Raw genomic sequence first — 24,237 nt, forward strand, 5'->3', positions numbered from 1 at the left:
TTTGAAGAAGGGTCTGTTGTTGAAAAAAAATAATCTTGGGTATGTGGGAATGTAGTGCTTTGATCCATTTTGCTGGGTCAAGGAGGATCATGGCGGAAGTGGATGTCGAGAGTGAAATGAGAAGCGAGTCGAGTGGAGTTAGAGAAGAGGAATGGAGAACGGTAGTATCAAAGAAGGGAATGAAAAATAAGAAATTGTTGAAAACTGAAGGGGGATGATAAGTGTATGTCGGACAAGGACCACCTGAAGTGTCATGCTTCGAACTCTTGAGTAGGGCACCTGTTAAAGGAGTCATCTCTGGGGTGTTAGTGGAAATAAAGGAGGAAATCCTTGCAATGAGAATTCCAGGTGTGGTTAGGCCCATTGCATAGTGAATGGAGGAATGGAAGAAAGTTTGTCAGTGCTATTGTTTTTGATAATGAATACCTCCCTACGCATGTAAGAGAACCAGACATGCTGTATGTAAATAAAGTGGATTTTGTGCCATTCATTTGCAAATGTGAAACTACACGGATCAAGTAGCAAGGAAGTCAAAGAAATGGCCCATCATTGTGGCTGCGGCAGGAAAGTATCTGGGGCATCAGGAATTCACAGTGGAAGAGTTGCAAGGGTTATATGCAACGGAAGATGTGCCCCCCCCTCTCCCCAGGCTCCTGAGCCTGTGTAGGGATCAGACATGGATTATTCATTTTAACAGTAGAGGCAAGGAGAATATTGAGTGACTTTCTGGTAGTCAGTATGATTATTTTTATCCACACATTTTTTGTCTTTTGTGATCTTTTATTTTCATCCCGAACAGTAGGTGGCAGCAATACAACTTTAAGATGTAGTCCGTTGTAAAACCCTAACGAATATAATTTTTGCTATCGCGATACTACCCGTACGTGAACACACGTCAAACGAGCAGTGTTGGAGGATCATGGCGGAGCGCAGGAGGCATAAGAAACGGATCCAGGTAAAATCATTTTAACGCTAACTGGCAGAAGGTAATATTTGGTTTGATATATTACAGAGTTGAAAACCGTTCTCATTTCGGACATGGCAACATGTATAAGTTTCAGCAACAGGCTAGTTTTATGTGAAGGGAATCTTGCTGGTGAATCGATGCAGTTGATTGGCGAAAAGCTGCTAGTAGCAGGTAGCTAGCTGACGTTAGCTTGCTAGCCACTGAAATATTTTATTTTGCAGGAAGTAATGTTCTATGTAGACCGTTATCTGTAACCCAATATTTCACTGTGTCGGGGTATCACAGAAACCAGGGGTGTAGTATTCGGTTTCCGTTGCTAAACGTTTTGAACGAATTTATTGGGCAAATTCAGGTACGTTCCCCCGTTACGTTTACTCTGTATGCTTCCGTTTTTCATCGGAAACATACGAATGAATACACCTCATGTATTGAACGCTCGCGCAAAACACGTAACCTACTTATTAACGTCTTTTAGCGAAACTCGGTATCTTACTAGCTACCATCACAAATGACAGTAGCTAGCTGACTTAAAGCAGGCAAAGTTGCGGTTGTATCCAAATGTGCAGGCGTGTTTGAGTGTTTTGGTATGCATAAATACTGTTTAGCAAGACAAATGTCAATGATGTGCCAGTACATCCTCATTCATTAATGTTTGATGGCTGCACGAAAATAGCCCATTTATCATTTTCCAATCGATGCCGTAATTTAACGTAGATAGTATCAGGATTTATTTTGAGATATATTGGTCATTTGCTCAAATTGCAATACTTTTACCAGCGAGACTTGACTAGTGTACTTGTGAGTCCCTCTCAATTTTGTTTGAGACAAACTCATAACACGCTTCAACGCGACAAACCTGATGATGACGATAAAATACCTCACTGCAGTGCTAAGATTACAAGCAAAATGTCATAAAATTGCAGCCCCATATCTCATTTATTTATGCCAGTTTTCTCCTGAAAGAACAGGACATGTCATTATTATGCAACAGCTAGAATGCTATCAATTCCTTTACCTTCGGTTTGCGTGCTCTCTCTAATAATATTCAGGAATAACTGCTTGTAATGTTGCTTTACCATGATGAGTGAAGTGAACGTAAAGCGAGCATAGCCAAAACAAACACACACACCGTGATTTATCAGACATACAGTGAGCAAAAGCTGCATGGGGCTTTAATAACATGTATTATGTGTGTGTCATCACTCACTGCACTTAACAAACTTAGTTCCTGATTTGGAATTTGGAATGCAACTCTGTAAGCATCCTGTGTTTGAAATAATGCTGCGGTTTATTGTTAAGAAGTGATGTATAGTACCTCTCAAGTTTGGACACGTAATCATTCCAGGTTTTTTTACCATTCTACATTGTAGAATAATAGTGAAGACATCAAAACAAAAATAACACATGGCATCAAATCAAAATATATTTTAGATTCTTGAAAGTAGCTACACTTTGCCTTTATGACAGCTTTGTACACTCTTGGCATCCACTCTTTTCCTACAGTCTTGAAGGAGTTCCCTCATATGCTGTGCACTTGTTGGCTGCTTTATCTTCACTCGGCGGTCCAACTCATCCCAAATCATCACAATTGGGTTGAAGTCGGGTGATTGTGGAGGCCAGGCCATCTGCTGCAGCGCTCCATAATTCTCCTTCTTGGTCAAATAGCCCTTACACAGCCTGGAGTAGAGGTCGATCGATTAATTGCAATGGACGATTAATTTAGGGCCGATTTACAAGTTTTCATAAAAATCGGAAATCTGTATTTTTGGACACCAATTTGGCCAAATAAAAAAATATCTTTTTTTTTACACCTTTATTTCATCTTTATTTAACGAGGCAAGTCAATTAAGAACACATTCTTATTTTCAATGACGGCCTAGGAATAGTGGGTTAACTGCCTTGTTCAGGGGCAGAACGACAGATTTTTACCTTGTCAGCTCGGGGATTCAATCCTGCAACCTTACAGTCCAATGCTCTAACCACCTGATTACATTGCACTCCACGCGGAGCCTGCCTGTTACGCGAATGCTGGCATTAAACTTATCTTATAAAATCAATCACTCATAATCACTAGTTAACTACACATGGTTGATGATATTACTAGTTTATCAAGCGTGTCCTGCGTTGCGTGGTTGTTCCCCTTGCTCTGCATGGGTAACGCTGTTTCGAGGGTGGCTGTTGTCGTTTTGTTCCTGGTTCGAGCCCAGGTAGGAGTGAGGACAGGGACGGAAGCTATACTGTTACACTGGCAATACTAAAGTGCCTGTAAGAATATCCAATAGTCAAAGGTTAATGAAATACAAATGGTATAGAGAGAAATAGTCCTATAATTCCTATAACAACTACAACCTAAAACTTCTTACCTGGGAATATTGAAGACTCATGTTAAAAAGGAACCACCAACTTTCAAAAGTTCTCATGTTCTGAGCAAGGAACGTAAACATTAGCTTTCTTACATGGCACATATTGCACTTTTACTTTCTTCTCCAACACTTTGTTTTTGCATTATTTAAACCAAATTGAACATTTATTTGAGGCTTCTGTCTCTCTTGTCAATGTTATTTTGCCGCAATGGTGAGCTGAGGTGTGCAGACAATGATGGGGTTCCTGTTTCTCTCAAGCCTATGTTTGTTTTACTCTGGGTGTATTTGCATATATGCAACCACAAACTTCCTCCGTGTAGGCCTACCGGCACTCACCTGCGTTGTCTAGACTGCCTCATTAATTACGGTTGTCACATTCTGTTGCATAATTCAACGTGTGTCAATAGCAGGATATCACCTGTGATATCCCGATACTACTCATTATCGTGATACTTGCTCTGGTATCACATCTTTAGTCAAATTGATATTTTGACAGCCTCATACTGAAATGCAGTTTACACCTATTTTCCGCATGTTTCTGTGAAAAATAATTGTTACCTTTTTGGGCCCTCGTCAGCTTGCATATAACTCCAACCTAAGACTGTCTATAATGTTGACTAGATAGACAAGTGAGCGCTCTAACAATGGAAATACATGCCCTCAAATATGGATCGCAGGCGGTAGGGGTCGAGATCAGATGGGACCATTCTAGCCAATGAAAGGGCAGATACTCGTGTGAACAGGCCATAGAGCTAGAGAACGCATATTTGGATGAGTGCCATTATAGTGTCTGTGTCATCATTAGCAGCGCCATTGAGGCTATCTCCATTTTAAAGTAGTACATTTTCTTCTTCATTGGCTGATCGCTCCCAGCTCCCAGGAATACCCACACTTTGAAATGGTGGAAGCCCTAAATGGCAATGTCCACGCCAAAACGGGTTATATCCATATCTATTACAACAGACACAACTCTGATATGAAGTCATTTTTTCTTTCTTTCAAAGTTCCAAAAATGGCACGTGTTTTACTTATCACTACATTTGTAACAACCTTACCATTACGAAGCTTCTATTCGATTAAATAAGACTCGCGTAGCAAATTAGCAATTGTATTTTTTGTTGCCCAAATTCGACACTCATTGACCTCCATAAAATAAATCCTCACTTCGTGGGCATACTTTCGTGGATAGATTTTGGGATGAGTAAAACCTCTCGCTTCATCTCTTCCTCTTTGGTTCCACGCATGAGGATAATACAAAGAAGGAATCAACTGATTAGGGTGCAGGTGAGTCCAGTTAAGGTGTGTTGGGGAAGGAAGTCCCGACCCTGCAGGAACCTGGAAATGTATGCAACTGGTACTGGGTTGCGTGTGAGGAAGTGAGTGGGAGTTTCCTTCAACTTGACCTAAAGCCCACCCCTGCCCTGGGTTAACTGGCTGATCTGCTTCACTTGTCTGATATATAAGTTATTTACTATGCTCTGTAGAAGTAGTGAAAGGACAACATTTAGGCCTACTTTATTTTGTGCCTTCCTCACGTGTGTGTGTGTGTGTCTGTCTCTGTGTGTGTGTGTGTGTGTGTAGGAGGTGAGCGAGCCCACCAAGGAGGAGAAGGCAGTGGCCAAGTTCCTCCGTTTCAACTGCCCCACCAAATCCACTAACATGATGGGCCATCGGGTGGACTACTTCATCGGTCAGTAAATATGTTTTCCATAAGCTTTTTTTGGTCGACATTTAGGAAGTTAGCATAGAAAATAGATGCGACTATTGCCTACTTGGTTGCATTTCCATGTAACGATCTTGTCGATTTAAACAGCTGGACGTAATGAGCGCCACAATTAAACACCCAGTGTCGCGAAAACCTAGCGTTGAATAAAAAAGTAGTGGTTGAAGTGTTTCCATTACCCATTTAGGCAAATTGCGCTTTAATAAATTGGCGACAGCCATTATGCCCTCACACCTATCTGTTTCATGTCTCAGGTGTAGCCCGTGAAAACCAGCATGTATAGAATACAATAGACAAATATTTGCCTCAAGGTTACCATGACGATCTTGGACACAGGGACTATGAGGTTGAAAATGTTGGAGGTCTTAGCGGGTTTTCTTAATGTCTTTGCCATCTTCTGTCTCTCTTGTCAGAACAGTTTGGGCTACACAGTAGACTCTCACGAACATGTACATGTTGGTTGTTTTGCTCCAGGAAGCCCACAGGTCTCACAAGACTCGTCTAAAGGTCTCCCCGGTATCAGTTGAAAAAATTACTAGAAGTACAGTGCATTCAGAAAGTATTCAGACCCCTTCAATTTTTCTAAAATATATTAATAATAAAAAATAAGTCCTCATCAATCTACACACAATACCCTATATTGAAAAAGCAAAAACAGGTTTTTAGAAATTTTTGCAAATGTATTAAAAATAAACTGATACCTAAATAAGGTAAGTATTCAGACCCTTTGCTATGAGACTCTAAATTGAGCTCAGGCGCACCCAGTTTCCATTGATCATCCTTGATGTTTTTACAACTTGATTGGAGTCCACCTGTGGTAAATTCAATTGATTGGACATGATTTGGAAAGGCGCACCCTGTCTATATAAGGTCCCGCAGTTGACAGTGCATGTCAGAGCAAAAACCAGGTCGAAGCAATTGTCGGTAGACCTCAGAGACAGGATTGTGTTAATGCTAAGGTACCAAAAAATGTCTACAGCATTGAAGGTCCCCAAGAACACAGTGGCCTCCTTCCTTCTTAAATGGTGGTTCAAAACTTTTTCCAACTCTTCCTAGAGCTGGCACCCCAGCCAAACTGAGCGATTAGGGGAGAAGTGCCTTGGTCAGAGAGCACTCCACTAATCAGGCTTTTATGGTAGAGTAGCCAGACGGAAGCCACTCCTCAGCAAAAAGCCCATGACCGCCCGCTTGGAGTTTGCCAAAAGGCACCTAGCTCTGGCCATGAGAAACAAGATTCTCTGCTCTGATGAAACCAAGATTGAGCTCTTTGGCCTGAATGCCAAGCTTCATGTCTGGAGGAAACCAGGCACCGCTCATCACCTGGCCAATACCATCCCTACGGTGAAGCATGGTGGTGGCAGCATCATGCTGTGGGGGTGTTTTTCAGCGGCAGGGACTGGGAGTCTAGTCAGGATCGAGGGCAAAGTACAGAGATCCTTGATGAAAACCTGCTCCAGAGCACTCAGGACCTCAGACTCGGGACCTGGAAATAGCTGTGCAGTGACGGTCCCCATCCAACCTGACATAGCCTGAGAGGATATGCAGAGAATAATGGGGGAAACTCCCCAAGTACAGGTGTGCCAAGCTTGTAGCGCCATACCCAAGAAGACTCGAGGCTGTAATCGCTGCCAAAGGTGCTTCAACAAAGTACTGAGTAAAGGGTCTGAATACTTATGTAAATGTTATTTCAGTTTTTATTTCTAATAAATTAGCAAAACATTCTAAAAACCTGTTTTTGCTTTGTCATTATGGGTTATTGTGTGTAGATTGAGGGGGGGGGGGGGCAATTTAATCAATTTTAGAATAAGGCTGTACTGTAAGAAAATGTGGAAAAAGTCCAAGGATCTGAATACTTTCCGAATGCACTGTTTTATATATTTTATATGACATACATGAGTTTTTGTTAACCTTTCTGGGATATGTGGGTCCCACCAAAATCAAGTGAAAATGCAGAGTTCCAAATTCAAATATATTACTATAAAAATTTAACTTTCATGAAATCACACTTGCAAGATACCAAATTAAAGCCTAACTTGTTGTGAATGCAGCCAACGTGTCAGATTTCAAAAAGGCTATTCAGCGAAAGCAAGCGATGCTATTATCTGAGGATAGCACCCCAGGAAACAAAGACAGAAAAGCATATTTCAACCCTGTAAGCTCGACACAAAAAGCAGAAATAAAGATATATTTCATGCCTTACCTTTGACAAACTTCTTCTGTTGGCATTCCAATATGTCCCATAAACATCACAAATGGTCCTTTTGTTCAATTTAATTCTGTCGGTTATATATCCAAAATGTCCATTTATATGGTGTGTTCGATCCAGAAAAACACTGGTTCCAAGTCGCGCAACATGACTACAAAATGTCTCATAAGTTACTTGTAAAGCTTTGTCTAAACATGTCAAACTACTTTCCTAATAGAACTTTGGGTATTTTTTTACGTAAATAATCAATTTTTCAAAGGAAAAACCTCAACCAATTTCTAAAGACTTGACATCCAGTGGAAGCGATAGGAACTGCAGGAAAGTCGATTTAGAAATCTGGATTCCCAATGAAAACTCATTGAAAAGAGGGTGACCTCAAAACAAAAAAAAAAGATTAAAAAAAGAAAAAAAAGAAATCTGAACAGTTTGTCCTCTGGGTTTTGCCTGCCAAATAAGTTCTGTTATACTCACAGACATGATTCAAACCGTTTTAGAAACTTCAGAGTAAATATACTAATATGCATATCTTAGCCTCTGGGTCTGAGTAGCAGGCCGTTTACTTTGGACACGCTTTTCATCCGGACGTGAAAATACTGCCCCCTGTCCCCAAGACGTTAACTAGTGAATAGTAGCCTACAGAAAAGTCCAATCAATCAAATGTATTTATAAAGCCCTTCTTACATCAGCAGATGTCACAAAGTGCTGTACAGAAACCCATGCTAAACCCCCAAACAGCAAGCAATGCAGGTGTAGAAGCATGGTGGCTAGGAAAATCCCTAGGAAGAAACCCAGAGAGGAACCAGGCTATGAGTGTCCAGTCCACTTCTTGCTGTGCCGGGTGGAGATTATAACAGAACATGGCCAAGATGTTTCTGATATTTCTGAATGTTCTTCGCCCAGCATACACCCCTCCAACCAGACATGCTTTATCTACTCATTTGCTGGATTCAGAGTTCAACAGAGTTCAAGTGAAGGTCAAGCAAATCATAGAGATAGCACACTGTATTGCAATCATCTCTGATGGGTGGTCAAATATTTGTGGGCAAGGAATAATTAACTACATCTCCACCCCTCATCCAGTATTCTACAAGAGCACAGACACAAGGGACAACAGACACACTGGTCTCTACATTGCAGATGAGTTGAAGGCAGTCATCAATGACCTTGGACCACAGAAGGTATTTGCACTGGTGACAGACAATGCTGCGAACATGGAGGCTGCTTTTTCTAAAGTGGAGGAATCCTACCCTCACATCACACTCATTAGCCGCGCTGCTCATGCATTGAATCTGCTCCTCAAGGACATCATGGCACTGAAAACAATGGATACACTCTACAAGAGAGCCAAGGAAATGGTTAGGCGTGTGAAGTGTCATCAAGTTATAGCAGCAATCTACCTCACCAAGCAGAGTGAGAAGAATAAGAGCACCATCTTGAAGCTGCCCAGCAACACCCGTTGGGGTGGTGTTGTCATCATGTTTGACAGTCTCCTGGAGGGGAAGGAGTCTCTCCAAGAAATGGCCGTATCACAGTCTGCTGATATGGACAGCCCCATCAAGAGGATCCTCCTGGATGATGTATTTTGGGAGAGCGTGGTAAGCCACCTGAAGCTCCTGAAACCTATAGCAGTAGCAATTGCAGGGATTGAGGGAGACAATGGCATCCTGTCTGATGTTCAGATTCTGCTTGTAAGAGAATAAATCTGTACTGCCCTGCCACTGTTCCAGTTCTGAAATACATAAAAAAGCGTGAAGGGCTTCAGGCAGAAGTCTTACACGCCGCAGCGTACATGTTGGACCCCAAGTATGCTGGCAAGAGCATCCTGTCTGGTGCAGAGATCAACGAGGCCTATGGTGTCATCACCACCGTGTCTCACCACCTTGGCCTGGATTAGGGCAAGGTTCTTGGCAGTCTGGCGAAGGACACATCCAAGCAAGGGCATTGGGATGGACATGCAATATGGCAGTCATGCCAACATCTCTCATCAGCCACCTGATGGAAGGGACTTTGTGGGTCTGAGGCTCTTTCCCATGTTGCCTCCATCCTCCAAATCCCACCAACATCAGCCACCTCAGCGCGCAACTGGTCCTTGTTTGGGAACACACACACCAAAGCATGCAACAGGCTGACCAATACAGGGCTTGAAAAATTGATGGCCATCCGGGCAAATTTTAGGCTTTTTTTGAGCCTTAACGAAGTCATCCTCAAAAAGGTTGGAAAGTGACAGTGAAGATGAGGCCTCAGAGTCTGTTCAAGAGGTGGACATTGAGGAGGTCCAGGGAGAAGCCTGAGAGGAAGAGAACCCAAGCTTTAGTTTCCAGACTAGCATTTTACAGATGATAGTCTGTTTTTGGGGAGATGCGAAGGGATCATTCAATATTCCCTTTTGTTGTTCAGTGAAATCATCCCATGTGAATAGTCAACTCATTTAATTAAAGTTCAATTCGTAACTAAATTGTTTTGTTTTTTATTTGTATTCGAAGGATTTAATAATTTGCAATTGTCTACTCACAAGGTAAAAGGTTAATGTTTCTGTCTCCATGTAATATGGTAAATATATCCAATACAAAAAAATATACATTTAAATGATATTAATTGCATATATTCCCAATAATTCCCATATACTCCTGTTAATTCCCACTAAGTTTCCACCGGAATATTCCTCAAAATGTTCATCCCTAGTGTCCACATACCTTTGGTCTGTTTCCTCCTAATTAAGGAGAGGCATGATCTATTTATATAAAAGAAGCCTACTTTTAAATCTCATCATAACTAGCAAATTTTTATTTTTTATTTTTTAAACATCAAATTATTGTAAATTAAAAAGCCCATATATGTAGGTGGAACCTGCTCTATGAAAGAACCATCCAATGCATAAAAAGCTGAGGTAGAAAGGGGTAAAGCAAATCAACTCCAGTGGATATCTTTTTTATACATTTTTTTACAAGGCACTTTACATCATTGACACAAAATGGTTCAAAGGGAAAAAGAGTGCCTTGAAGTGCATCAGTCTCTGCTGTCTGTTTAGAGATTAATAAAGGACTCCTTCTTGTGGAACTTGAGCTATTTTCAGAAACCATTATTTCAAATATCTATTTGAATGAGGCAAAATGGTGAAGTAAAGCACCACAAATGTGGTCTATTTAGTCTGTTATGGGACCAGAGGCTGTCTTAACCTGCTGGGGCAATTCGAGGGGGGATTTCAACCCCTCAGATACACAATTCAAGAAGTATGTTCACTTTGCTTTTCTAACCAGAGTAAGACATCTATTTCTTGAATATCTGAAGGACTGCCTTTGAAGTAGAATGTCAGTCTAGCCTTGGCCCAAGCTAAGTTTTTTTCATAATCTTTCAGGCCATTCATGTGTGAACCAAGGGTTATAGCGGTCTTTTACCCTTAATCTCTTATAGAGAGGTAAAACATTTCAGGGCCTGTTCTGAATCGGAGATAGAGGACAACACACCCTCCTGACCAGGTCATACAGGAAATGTTGGTCATTGAAATGTCTCTTTGTAATAATGCATGGACACAATTTTAGATCGCTTGGTATCTTTAATTCAGGCAATGGGACAATGGTCACTGAGCTCGTTAGCAAAGACTCCATTGGCTGTATACTTTTATAAGGGGTGTTTGTCAGAATGATTTCCAAAAGAGTAGATTTTTCATGGTGTTTTTAAGTTGTGGCGGGTTGGTTTAGTTATCAGTTGAGTTAATTTAGCTCAGTACAAATTATATTTAGGTCTGTCTGGTTGGTTGGCATCAACCAATCCAGGTTAAGATCACCCAATGTTAATCATTCAGATGCAGCGTAGTTAGACAGCAAGTCAGACAATTTGCTAAGATCTATTGGGAAGGGTGATAATTGCCACTAATGTTTGTTGGGCACGAATACCCAGGCCTACATTTAGGACAAGATATTCAAATTGTTTGTGGACTGAGGTGGATGTACACACCGCAACATGCAAGTTGTTCTTTATGAATATGGTGACACCCACACCTTTGTCAGATCTATAAACATTGTATCCATTCAGAGACACATCAGCGCCCGGCACAGACTTTAACCAAGTATCAGTAATTATCTAAATGTCTGTTAGTTTGAAAAGACAGAATTACAATAAGATCTATTTTCAAAATCAAACTTGACATTTACATGAGTCAGTTCGTGGCCTCGGCTGTGGGATTTCAGATCAGACCGTCTCCAACACAAACATGCTATGATCAGTGGGTAACCCTCTACACTAAAAACATTAGGAACACCTGCTCTTTCCATGACAGATTGAACAGATGAATCCAGGCGACAGCTATGATCCCTTATCGATAAATCCACTTCAGTCAGTGTAGATGAACGGGGGAGGCAGGTTAAAGAAGGATTTTTAAGCCTTGACATGGATTGTCTAGCTGCCATTCAGAGGGCGAATGGACAAGACAAAAGATTTTAAGTGCCTTTGAACAGGGTCTGGTAGGAGGTGCCAGGCGCACCGGTTTGAGAGTCAAGAACTGCACCGCTGCTGGGCTTTTCACACTTAACAGTTTCTCCTGTTTATCACAAATGGTCCACCACCCAAAGGGCATTCAGCCAACTTCACACAACTGTGGGAAGCATTGGCGTCAACATGGGCCAGCATCCCTGTGGAAGGCTTTCGACACCCTGTAGTCTATGCCCCAATGAATTGAGGCTGTTCTAAGAGTAAAAGGGGGTGCAACTCAATATTCGTAAGGTGTTCCTAATGTTAAATGTCTGTGTGAGCTTCTGTGTCTGTTGGAGAGTAGTTTTTGTACACATCATATCCCCAGGGGCCAGGATTTCAGAATGTTCACCCAGAACAAAATAATTGTTTTCAGTGAGCCTATGCCCCCCCCCCCCTGCTTTTGGAAGAGACTTAACGACAAAACTAGACCAATACCACATCACATGCTACAACCAAGATATTGTCTATGATCCCACAACAATTGTTTGGAATATTTCATCACTGTCTCTTTTATAAACGGAATTGAGACAACAAAGGATACTTTTGACCTGGATTGAGCCTTCTGATAACTGGTCCCACACATCAGTGGTTGACATGGCATGATAGCCATTGAGTTTCAACACTCCGTATCTCTATGTCTGTATGTTTTGAACATGTTATCGGTTTCCCCATGTCAGCCTCCAAGGCAGTAGACTCTCTGCTGGACTCCAAGTGGGCCAAGGCCAAGAAGGGAGAGGAGGCTGTGTTCACCACCAGAGACTCTGTGGTGGACTACTGCAATAGGTGGGACCCACCTACCTTCAACAACATACCACACCAGACTAACTACCATCACTACCACTGTATACTAGACTAACTAATATCACTACCACGCTACACCACACTTACTACCACATTGACTATACACTTCACTATTTACCGTTAACTACCACCCTACCCTGACTAGCTAACGAGAACTTTACACTAGACTATCTACCACACTGTTTCTGCTCTCCTTGTTCAGGCTGCTGAAGAAACAGTTCTTTCACCGCGCTCTGAAAGTCATGAAGAAGAAGCCAGAGAAGGACATCAAGAAAGATAAGGAGAAAGAGAAAGAAAAAGAGAAGGCTAAGGGCGACAGCGGCAAGGAGGAGGAGAAGAAGGGGAAGAAAGAGAAGAAGGATGCCAAGGATGCCGAGGCTTCAGATGCAAAGAAGGAGAAGAGTGTAAGTAAATTCTGTGAATATGTAGGCCATATGCATGTTATAAGTAGACCATTAAAGCAGTCTCATCATAGGCAAGGATCAGTCATATTTCTATAAAGGCCATGGGTCTGATCTTGCAGTGTATTTTTGTTCAGGATGATAGCCCCGGAATGCCAAAGAAGAAGAAGGATGCGAAGAAGAAGTTCAAACTGGAGCCTCATGAGGACCAGCTCTTCCTGGATGGGAATGAGGTGAGTTGGAACACAGGGTAACCTCGGATAACAGGTTAGGATGGGGAAATATGAACGCAAGAATTTCTGGAAAAGTGAGCATGTTGACATGTAGATGAGAAACCTCTTTAGCCAGAGGTATTTTGTAATATCCGCTTTGAAGGAAGGGGAAAGGGGGATACCTAGTCAGTTGTCCAACAATGTATTCAGCTCAAATGTGTCTTCTGCATTTAACCCAACCCCTCTAAATTCGAGAAAGTGTACAGATTGAGCATTTTCGTATGTACAGTTTAGTCGGAAGTTGACATACACCTTAGCCAAATACATTTAAACTCAGTTTTTCACAATTCCTGACATTTAATCCCAGTAAGAATTCCCTGTCTTAGGTCAGTTAGGATCCCCACTTTATTTTAAGAATGTGAAATGTCAGAATAATAGTAGAGTCAGTGATTTATTTCAGCTTGTATTTCTTTCATCACATTCCCAGTGGGTCACAAGTTTACATACTCTCAATTAGTATTTGGTAGCATTGCCTTTAAATGGTTTAACTTGGGTCAAATGTTTTGGGTAGCCTTCCACAAGCTTACCACAATAAGTTGGGTGAATTTTGGCCCATTCCTCCTGACAGAGCTGGTGTAACTGAGTTAGATTTGTAGGCCTCCTTGCTCGCACACACTTTTTCAGTTCTGCCCACAAATTTTCTATGGGACTGAGGTCAGGACTTTGTGATGGCCACTCCAATACCTTGACTTTGTTGTTGGGAGCCATTTTGCCACAACTTTGGAAGTATGCTTGGTTTCATTGTCCATTTGGAAGACCCATTTGCGACCAAGCTTTAACTTCCTGCCTGATGTCTTGAGATGTTGTTTTAATATATCCACATAATTGTATTTTCTCATGATGTCATCAATTTTGTGAAGTACACCAGCCCCTCCTGCAGCAAAGCACTACCACAACATGATGCTGCCACCCCGTGCATCACGGTTGGGATGGTGTTCTTCGGCTTGCAAGCCTCCCCCTTTTTCCTCCAAACATAAAGACAGTCATTATGGCCAAAAAGTTCAATTTTTGTTTCATCAGACCAGAGGACATTTCTCCAAAAAGTACGATCTTTGTCCCCATGTGCAGTTGCAAACTGTAGTCTGGCTTTTCTTTTATGGCGGTTTGGAGCAGTGGCTTCTTCCTTGCTGAGCGGCCATTCAGGTTATGTTGATATAGGACTCGTTTTACTGTAGATGTAGATACCTTTGTACCTGTTTCCTCCAGCATCCTTTGCTGTTGTTCTGGGATTGATTTGCACTTTTCGCACCAAAGTGCGTTCATCTCCAGGAGACAGAACGCGTCTCCTTCCTGAGCGGTATGACGGTTGCGTGGTCCCATGGTGTTTATACTTGCGTACTATTGTTTGTGTAGATGACCGTGGTACCTTCAGGCGTTTGGAAATTGCTCCCAATGATGAACCAGACTTGTGGAGGTCTACAGTTTTTTTTCCTGAGGTCTTGGCTGATTTCTTTTGATTTTCCCATGATGTCAAGAAAAGAGCCACTGATTTTGAAGGCATGCCTTGAAATATATCCACATGTACACCTCCAATTGACTTAAATTATGTCAATTAGCCTATTATCAGAAGCTTCTAAAGCCATGACATCATTTTCTGGAATTTTCCAAGCTGTTTAAAGGCACAGTCAACTTAGTTTATGTAAACTTCTGGCCCACTGGAATTGTGATACAGTGAATTAAAAGTGAAATAATCTGTCTGTAAACAATTGTTGGAAAAATGACTTGTCATGCACAAGGTAATGTACTCACCGAATTGCCAAAACTATAGTTTGTTAACAATAAATTTGTGGAGTGGTTAAAAACGAGTTTTAATGACTCCAAACTAAGTGCATGTAAACTTCCAACTTCAACTGTACATGAATTCAGCACTTTGGTGTTCGTGTTTCCATGTGGCATTTGAGCGAATTCCAAGAAAAAAGATTACTTCACAAAATAACTGAGGGTGCACTTTACGAGACAAATTCTCCATGACATGTCATGATAAGACCCAAATTCTTTGCGACGTCAGTTTTGCCAGGCTAGCTTGTTTCCATATGATGGCAGATGGTTCAATGTGACATGCGCTGACTACACCATGTAATATCTGAAAATGGTGAATTGTGGTGCATTCAGATTTTCTTTCCCAAATTAAACAAATATTTTAAGGTGAAATGTAAAATTGACATTTACTCCACTTCCCAGGTGTTTGTTTGGATCTATGATCCGGTCCATTTTAAAACCTTTGCCATGGGACTGATTCTGGGTGAGTGGCATTGTAGTGTTAATTACCCAGAATATTACATTTTGTTGACATTTTTTAAACTACCTGATTAAACAGTCATTCACACAAATGACTGAAAACTGCAACTAAATTGGTAAAGAAGAATAACAATGGTTATTTTCCACTCTACTAAGGCGTGTCTGTCTCTGTGTTTGTAGTAATTGCAGTGATTGCGGCCACTCTTTTCCCACTGTGGCCGGCTGAGATGCGTGTGGGTGTGTACTACCTGAGCGTGGCAGCAGGCTGTTTCGTGGCCAGTATACTGCTGTTAGCTGTTGGTGAGTGACAGAAAGAAAACACACCTTTTGGGGGGTTGTGCATCAGCAGTTTCTCTTGTCAGTCACTCAATTAACCCATTTCAGCAGCAAAAAAAAAAAACATTTTGGATTCGTATTTACAGAATTCTCCAGTGTAACAAATTTGAGTAAATTGTAGAGGTACCACCCATGACTGTATTTGTTAGTGAAAGAGACATGGTTGTTGCATTCATACATTTATTGTGTCCTATGGACTTCACCAAGTGAGATCCGAAGTGAATGTTATCATACATTTACATTTTAACATGTCATACGCTTTTCATAAGGCCTTATTTTGAGGGCCTAGTTTTACCCTAATTAACTCGCCTGAACTCATGCAATTCACTTTGAACCAAAACCACACCCATCATATTTCCCAGCAAGCTCTATTGCAGGTAGATGTTTTTATTGTTTCAATATCTGTTTGTGTTGACTGATGTAATTAATTAATCTTGTGCTACTCAAATATAAGGACCGAGTGTTTGCGGGTTTTCATTCCAGCCTTGATTGAACAACATTCCGCTTAAGGCCCCCAACAGGCTAAGGCAGACTCTAGACTGCACGAGCCAATGAGCCCCCATCCCCATCAAAGTTGCCCATCCCTGCTCTAGATACTTGTGTACTCCCTGAAAAGATTGGTTAGTTTCAATCAATATTGTACTTTCAACATGTTCTCCTAATATGCTAGGTAGAATAAATCACAATCACACCTATCCAACCCTTAAATGAAATTCCAATAAAAAAATGCGTTTTGTTCTTTACCCTTTTAATAGTTGATCTGGGCCCAATGGAATTTAGTGGAACCGACACCGTTTTAAGTACTTTACAGAAATGAAACGCATAGATGATCACAATATCTGTCTAAAATATCATTCACAGTTTATGCCTTGACAAAAAAATCCATTATATACAATAAGGCACCGTTGTCAGAATTAAATGGATGCAGTCAATGCATGATTAACAAAATTCACTCATAAATCGTTAAGTAGTCTAAATACTGCTATCAGGTTGTAAATCACACCTAGTATATTGTCTGCTGCCTTCAGTCATTCAGGGGATGAACTGTTTCGCCCAATATTTTGGTTAAAAATGGAGGTGATTGGGAGTCAACACAATCATATCCATTAACACTATTTTATCTACAGTGCCTTCAGAAAGTATTCATACCCCTTTACATTTTGTTGTTACAACATAAATTCAAAATTGATTCCAGTTGATTTCTCACTCATTACACAAATTACCCCATAATGACAAAATGAAAAAATGATTTTAGTTTTTTTTTGCAAATGTATTGAAAATTAAATGCCTAATTTACACAAGTGTTCATGCCCCTGAGTCAATACATGTTACAATCACCTTTGGGAGTGATTACAGCTGTGAGTCTTTCTGGGTAAGTCTCGAAGAGCTTTGCAGACTTGGATTGTAAATATTTGCTCATTATTATTTTCAACATTCTTCAAGCTCTGTCAAATTGGTTGTTGATCATTGTAAGAGAACCATTTTCAGGTTTTGCCGTAGATTTAAGTCAAAACTGTAACTCGGACACTCAGGAATATTCATTGTCTTCTTGGTAGGCAACTCCAGTGTAGATTTGGCCTTGTGTTTTAGGTTATTGTCCTGCTGAAACTGTGAATTCATCTCCCAGTGTCTGGTGGAAAGCCGACTGAACCAGTTTTTCCTCTAGGATTCTGCCTGTGCTTAGCTCTATTCAGTTTCTTTTTTTATCCTGAAACTCACCAGTCCTTAATGATTACAAGCATACTGATAACATGATGCAGCCACCGCTATGCTTGAAAATATGGAGAGTGGTACTCAGTAATGTGTTGTATTAGATTTGCCCCACACACAACTATTTTTATTCAGAACAAAAAGTGAATTGCTTTGCCACATTTTTTGCAGTATTACTTTAGTGCTTTATTGCAATCAGGATGCATGTTTTTGGAATAATTTTATTCTGTACAGGCTTCCTTTCACTCTGTCAATTAGGTTAGTATTGTGGAGTGAACTACAATGTTGTTGATCCATCCTCAGTTTTCTTCTATCTCAGCCATTTAAACTCTAACTGTTTTAAAGTCAGCATTGGCCTCATGGTGAAATCCCTGAGTGGTTTTCTTCCTCTCTTGAGCTAGGAAGGACGCCAGTATCTTTGTAGTGACTGGGTGTATTGATACAAAGTGTAGTTAATAACTTCACCATACTCAAAGGGATGTTCATTGTTTGCTTTTTTATTTGTACCCATCTATCAATAGGTCCCCTTCTTTGCAAGACATTGGAAAACATCCCAGTCTTTGTGGTTGAACATGTTTGAAAAATCGCTGCTCAACTGAGGGACCTTTCAGATAATTGTATTGGATGTGTGGGGTACAGAGATGAGGTCATTCAAAAATGATGTTAAAGCCTGTTACTGAGTGAGTCCATGCAACTTATTATGTGTTTTGTTCAGCAAATGTTTATTCTTGGAAGTTGTTAGGCTTGCCATAACAAAGGGTATGAATACTTATACTCATTTTCATTTGTAATTCATTTTTTGAAAAACATCATTCCACTTTGACATTATCGCTATTTAATCCATTTTAAATTCAGGCTGTAACAACAATGTGAAACATGTCAAAGGGTGTGAATACTTACTGAAGGCACTGTATTTACACTAACTTTTGTGTGATATATATATATATATATATATGACATTAACAATGTCTACACTGTATTTCTGATCAATTTGATGTTATTTGAATGGACAAAAAATGTGCTTTTCTTTCAAAAACAAGGACATTTCTAAGTGACCACAAACTTTTGAATAGTAGTGTACACACAAGTGTGTGGACACCCCTTGACAGGTGTAAAATTGAGCACACAGCCTTGCAATATCCATAGACAAACATTGGCAGTAAAATGGCCTTACTGAAGGGCCTAGTGACTTTCAACGTGGCACCGTCATTGGATGCCACCTTTCCAACAAGTCAGTTCGTCAAGTTTCTGCCCTGCTAGTGCTGCCCCGGTCAACTGTAAGTGCTGTTATTGTTAAGTGGAAATGTCTAGGAGCAACACCGGCTCAGCTGTGAAGTGGTAGGCCACACAAGCTCACAGAAAGGGAACGCTGAGTCCTGTAGTGCGTAAAAATAGTTTGTCCTCGGTTGCAACACTCGTTACCGAGTTCCATAATTCCTCTGGAAGCAACGTCGGCACAAAAACTGTTAGTTGGGAGCTTGATGAAATCGTTTTTTATGGCCGCGAACCGCACACAAGCCTGAGATCACAATGCCAAGCGTTGGCTGTAGGGGTGTAAAGCTCGCCGCCTTTGGACTCTGGGGCAGTGGAAACGCGTTCCCTGGAGTGCTGAATCACGCTTCACCATCTGTCAGTCCAACGGACGAATCTGGATTTGGCGGATAATTCTCTTGTGGTTGAATGGAAGCAAGTTCCGCAGCAATGTTCCAACGTCTAGTGGAAAGCCTTCCCAGAAGAGTGGAGGCTGTTATAGCAGCAAAGAGGGGACCAACTCCATATTAATGCCCATGGTTTTGGAATGAGATGTTCGATGAGTAGGTGTCCACATACTTTTGGTAATGTAGTGTATATTATCAACCATATTGCTGCAAATATTGAGGTGGCTTATTCACATGCTTACCCTATAATAATGCACTAAATTGTAGATTTGGCAAGTCATTGCGCATGTTACACATTATATACACATGCGCGTATCGTTCCGAAGTTATCGGCGGTCACAAAAAGACCGATAAACATCTTGATTCTGTTTAGCGGAGGTCTTCTGTGAACAAAGGCAAATGATCTAACGTCTCGCTTAGCTATTGTACGAGTGGCCTAAGCCAGTCGGTAAATAACGAGCGTTTTTAAGTGCAACTTCAGTAACAATGATTTTGGGGAACAGCTTGGAGATTTAGAAAGGTTCTTGCAACGAAGTTAGCCCTAAGCTGCTTTTGGGAAACCCAGCCCTGGTAAGTTTACCACTTGTTTACCCTAGTAAAAACTGGTAACAATGCACCAAAGTTGATGTCATAGGACTTCATTACCTCCCCTCAGAACCAATGATGTTACTTCCAGGCTTTTACCTTAACATTACAATGCCATTTGACATGATTTTTGTTCGTCTCCCATCAGCTCGCTGCATCCTGTTCCTGATCATCTGGCTGGTGACGGGCGGTCGCCACCACTTCTGGTTCCTGCCCAACCTGACTGCCGACGTGGGCTTCATTGACTCCTTCCGCCCGCTCTACACGCACGAGTACAAGGGCCCACGGGGCTACAGCAAGAAGAGCCCGGACAAGACGGAAGGCAAATCCACCGATGCAGACGCAGCCAAGGCCCAGAAGTCGGACAGCGAGGAGAAGGGTGATGGTGGGGAGGAAGAGGAAGAAGGAGAGGTGGAACAAGAAGAGGGTGAGGGCACAGCGCCGAAAGGGACGGAAGAAAGCGAGGTGACTGAGGCGGCGGGGACGTTGGCGAGCGCCGCCGAGCGCCACTCGGACACGGACAGCGACCGCCGGGAGGACGAGGGCTCGCAGCACAGCAACGGAAACGACTTTGAGATGATCACCCGCGAAGAGCTGGAGCAGCACACGGAAGGGGAAGGGGAAGGGGAAGGAGAGGGGGAAAGAGGAGTGGAGGAGAAGGGAGACGGTGAGGCAAAGCCCTTGTCTGTTCAAACATAAACATTATCACTACCACCACCTCCTTCTCCTCTTCTGAAGGATCTCCTCCAGGTTCTCTCTCAACCTCGCTGAGGAGACACCTCCCCATCTTGTCTGCTCCGATCTTCCACTAACTATACTGTACCACGTCTGTCTTGGTATTGACACCGGTGAAACGAAGCAAACGGCTATGACAATGGAAAAGAGAAGAGAAAAAAACGCCTTATTGTGGTTCTGAAATTATTTCAACTGAGAAATGCAAACTAACTTAACAGATGTGCTTGTCTGAGGAAGTTGTCACGATTGTTCTCCCGATGTTTTCCCAATTTTTTGGTACTTACGTTATGACTATCCCATATCATCCTAGTTCAGAAAGACTCATCTGCTCTACATGTTATGTGTACAATGGTCCCTTGTATGTCTTGTTTTTGTACGTGAGGCAAAGTTTTTAGTCAATCTCCACAGATGAGGGAATTATAGAACAATGGAATCCTTGTTTTGCCAGGATAAATACTGCCATCTTCTCTACCTGTCCCTCAAATCCTGACTGTGGTCTTATGAAAGATGCGTGATTGGTACAATCAAAGTAAAGTTAAGCCCAGTGTTGTGTCCAGTAGGCACGTTTTCCCTACTCAAACCAAACCTTTCCTTTGGAACATTGTCACACAACTGGGCCAAGTGTCCTGTGCTAGCAGCAGCAGCTGGCCCTCTGTACACAGTTCAGATCTTGTATTTGGACTAAAGCTAGAATCTGATCTCCCGTAGGCAGCCATCACGTTACAATTGACCAACCGCTGGCTGTGCCAATATAACTAATCTGGATGGACCAGAATCTGTAGTTTCTCCCCCAGCCTTGTTTTTTTTTTTGCAGTGCTTTCTATTTTCAATGAGAAATGCTTGTTTGTATGGTTGATCATGATCATCGTGCAGTTCTGCACACACACAAAATCAGAGTTTCGCAAGAGTCATGTCCATTACATAAGAGTAGTGTCCATGAGCAGTGGCACTCATTTTAAGTGTAAAACTGATCATCTAAAATATTCCTTACTATAATAACTTTATTTGAGGCCACACATGTGCAGGCAGCAAAGATAGAATGGGAAAACGGTTTGAGGTTTGTATGCACCATTTAGAATGAGGCGTCAAAATGAAATAGTGCCAAACACGTAAATTCTTGTTGCAATGCATGCTGTTTTCAAACGAGAAGACATGACAAAAGTGTCCGCAAGGGATTTTGGTACAATTACTCATTTTTTAAAAACTAGTGTCAAATTCCAAAACTTTTGAATGCAGAGCAGTATAGGAGCCAGGGCATTGGTTTGTAGACTTCGATCCCATTCTCCCTTCAGTTCTATTTAAGCCATGCAAAGCAGACAGTGTACTTAATACTATTATAACAAACTATCGTATAATGAAGATGGTAGGCTTGTTGTCAGTTCAACTCGGATGCCCATCCTTTCATGATTGCGTTTGTTGTGTTGCCTTCATTGGTATTCTAGTCAAACAGACGACGATGAAGACCCCTGTGAATGCATGGAGACTCCATTTGAAACCAAATGGGGTCGTGGTCTAATTCTCCTCAATTGTTGCAATATGTGGGCTGTGGTCCAAGACTCCATTCGTAAGGTCACATTTTTTTTTACTCATAGTGAGGATAAAATAGATAAATGTATCATTTATATAATTATGTCTATTGATATATCAAATGTGTGTGTGTGTATATATATGTTTATATAAATAAATATATATACACACACACACACAAACTTAGTCTGAGAAATTATTAACCTACTTTGTTCAACCTGAACAGAAACATTTTTGTTTAGGTTTTTGGTATCAAGACTTATTTTCGTAATTTATTTGTATTTTTATTAAACTTTTTTTTTTCTATAATTTTGACCTCCAATAGGCATATTGTCAAGAGTGTACTGTACTCATTATTGGGTACCTTCACACTAGAAATGTGGATTATGTTATGTGTGGATCAGATGGGCTACCTAATTTTGTTTTATTTTATATTGATCGATTTTACACTGTCATTTCTTTGAATGTGTGAAGAGTAATGTAGCTAGTTTGTCCATTTGGCTACTTACTGTAAGTCACGTAAGAATAGTGAATGATTAACTAGTGGTTGAGAAACTCATTGGCAGTGGCTTGCATAACATTTATATTGCTCTTCCACACAAAATGTTCTGGGTGGAATGTTCTCCCCACAGTGGAATGGTAGAGCAGAACTTGTGAGAGCAAGGGGGGGGGGGCTTTGATATCACGCACCCTACACAGATCGACCCAATGTAGTCGACTGAGGAGTATCTTCGAGACCCTAATATCACACTATTTTGTAGTGCCGGCTTGTTCCTGGAACTATGCTGGATGTGTAACCAGACAGGCGGCAGTACATCTCTGTTCAGGCTCACTAGTGTGAAAAAGGGTACAAGTACTCAGTCTTGCTTTCCTCTTCGAAGAGCATGTTAACCTCTGATTTGTAGGCCTCCAGCTGGTTTCTTCATCGACGTGTTTCCTTGAACTCTTCTCAACAGCGTGTAGCTCTTCTACAGGACACGTATACTACTAACAACTGCACATCGTGTAGCTTTTTTTCTATTTTTTTTTCCTAAGTATGTTTGTTTTAATTGCTTTTCTGTTTCCTGGTGTCTTCTGGAAAGCGAGGTGCCAGTAGCTGTATTATGAATTTGGGCTTTTTCATGAAAATCTCTAATTGTTCTTTTGAGTGTTCTTCGTGCACAGTCTGTATATTGTAGTATTAAACTATGCTGCTTTTCCCCCATCAAAATACATGTTCTATCTGGTCAAAATGTCTTTAGTCATGTAGTTGTCCATATTTGGATCAATATCAGAGAGACTGTCTGTTGCAATATTGGAATATAATTTAATTGTATATCTGTATCTTATCATTGCAATAAATATAGAACGCAATTGAGTTTCCTGGCTTATTTGTATTAATTGTTAGTGCATGAAATTATGCATTTAAAAAAAAGTTTTCCATCTGCAGGTAACCCCAGGCTTCGAAAGAGCTCGCCAAAACTCGACTTGAAGTTAAGTACCTTCCCAAGTCGAAAAGCAGCTATCCCGTAATATTTGCATCGCTGTGACGAACCAGAGATATGGCTTGAAAACGTACCTCAATCCAGGGATGAAAGGTGTCATTTGCTGCTGGGTTAATTATATAATTAGAAGATTGAAATACTGTTCGTTTTTAATTAAAGGTCCAATGCAGCCAGTTTTCTCATTATCAAATCCTTTCTGGTAACAATTAAGTACCTTACTGCGATTGTTTTAAATTAAAATGGTAAAAAAAAAAAAAAAAACAATAGCTTGTTAGCAAACACCAATTTCTCAAGCAATAATTGTGCTAGGACTGTCTGACAGTGGTTTGAGTGGGGAAGGGAAAACAGAAAACTAGCTGTTATTCGCAGAGTGGTTTGGAACTCTTTCTTATTGGTCTATTAACTAGTTTTACTGCCTGGTGATGTACACAGGCAGACCAAAACAGGCTTAAAATTCAATCTGTCTTAATTCCCTTTTAGTGTAAGCTGTTTATCATTAAAAAACATTTTTAAATCCACAGTATTATTCCAACTTCAGTGTGGAAATATATAAAACAAGGAAATCATGTTTGGCTGCACTGGGCCTTTAATCTGCCTTTTTGGTCAGCATGCTAGGCTAGCTATAGTCCGATTAATCAGGCTGTAATACAGAATGAATTGGTGTGTATGTACAGCCTGAGACATTTATTCCTTACAACCCATAATGTTGAATACAATTACATGTAAACTTACTCAACTGGTTGTGAAGTTTGTCCTTCTGT

The 24,237-nt window shown here is 41.0% G+C and overlaps 1 protein-coding gene across 1 annotated transcript; it reads left to right on the forward strand.

The window, feature by feature from the left end:
- Positions 1-861: 861 nt before the first annotated feature.
- Positions 862-23,349, forward strand: LOC118402312 (translocation protein SEC62-like). Its single transcript, XM_035800419.1, has 8 exons — positions 862-955; positions 4,912-5,020; positions 12,407-12,512; positions 12,733-12,934; positions 13,069-13,164; positions 15,385-15,445; positions 15,622-15,741; positions 19,879-23,349. Exons 1-8 carry the CDS (start codon positions 920-922, stop codon positions 20,427-20,429), a joined length of 1,281 nt encoding a protein of 426 aa, XP_035656312.1. The 5' UTR covers positions 862-919; the 3' UTR covers positions 20,430-23,349.
- Positions 23,350-24,237: the final 888 nt, after the last annotated feature.

This window comes from Oncorhynchus keta, chromosome 23 (genome assembly GCF_023373465.1).
Source record: "Oncorhynchus keta strain PuntledgeMale-10-30-2019 chromosome 23, Oket_V2, whole genome shotgun sequence".
NCBI classification, from domain to species: Eukaryota; Metazoa; Chordata; class Actinopteri; order Salmoniformes; family Salmonidae; genus Oncorhynchus; species Oncorhynchus keta.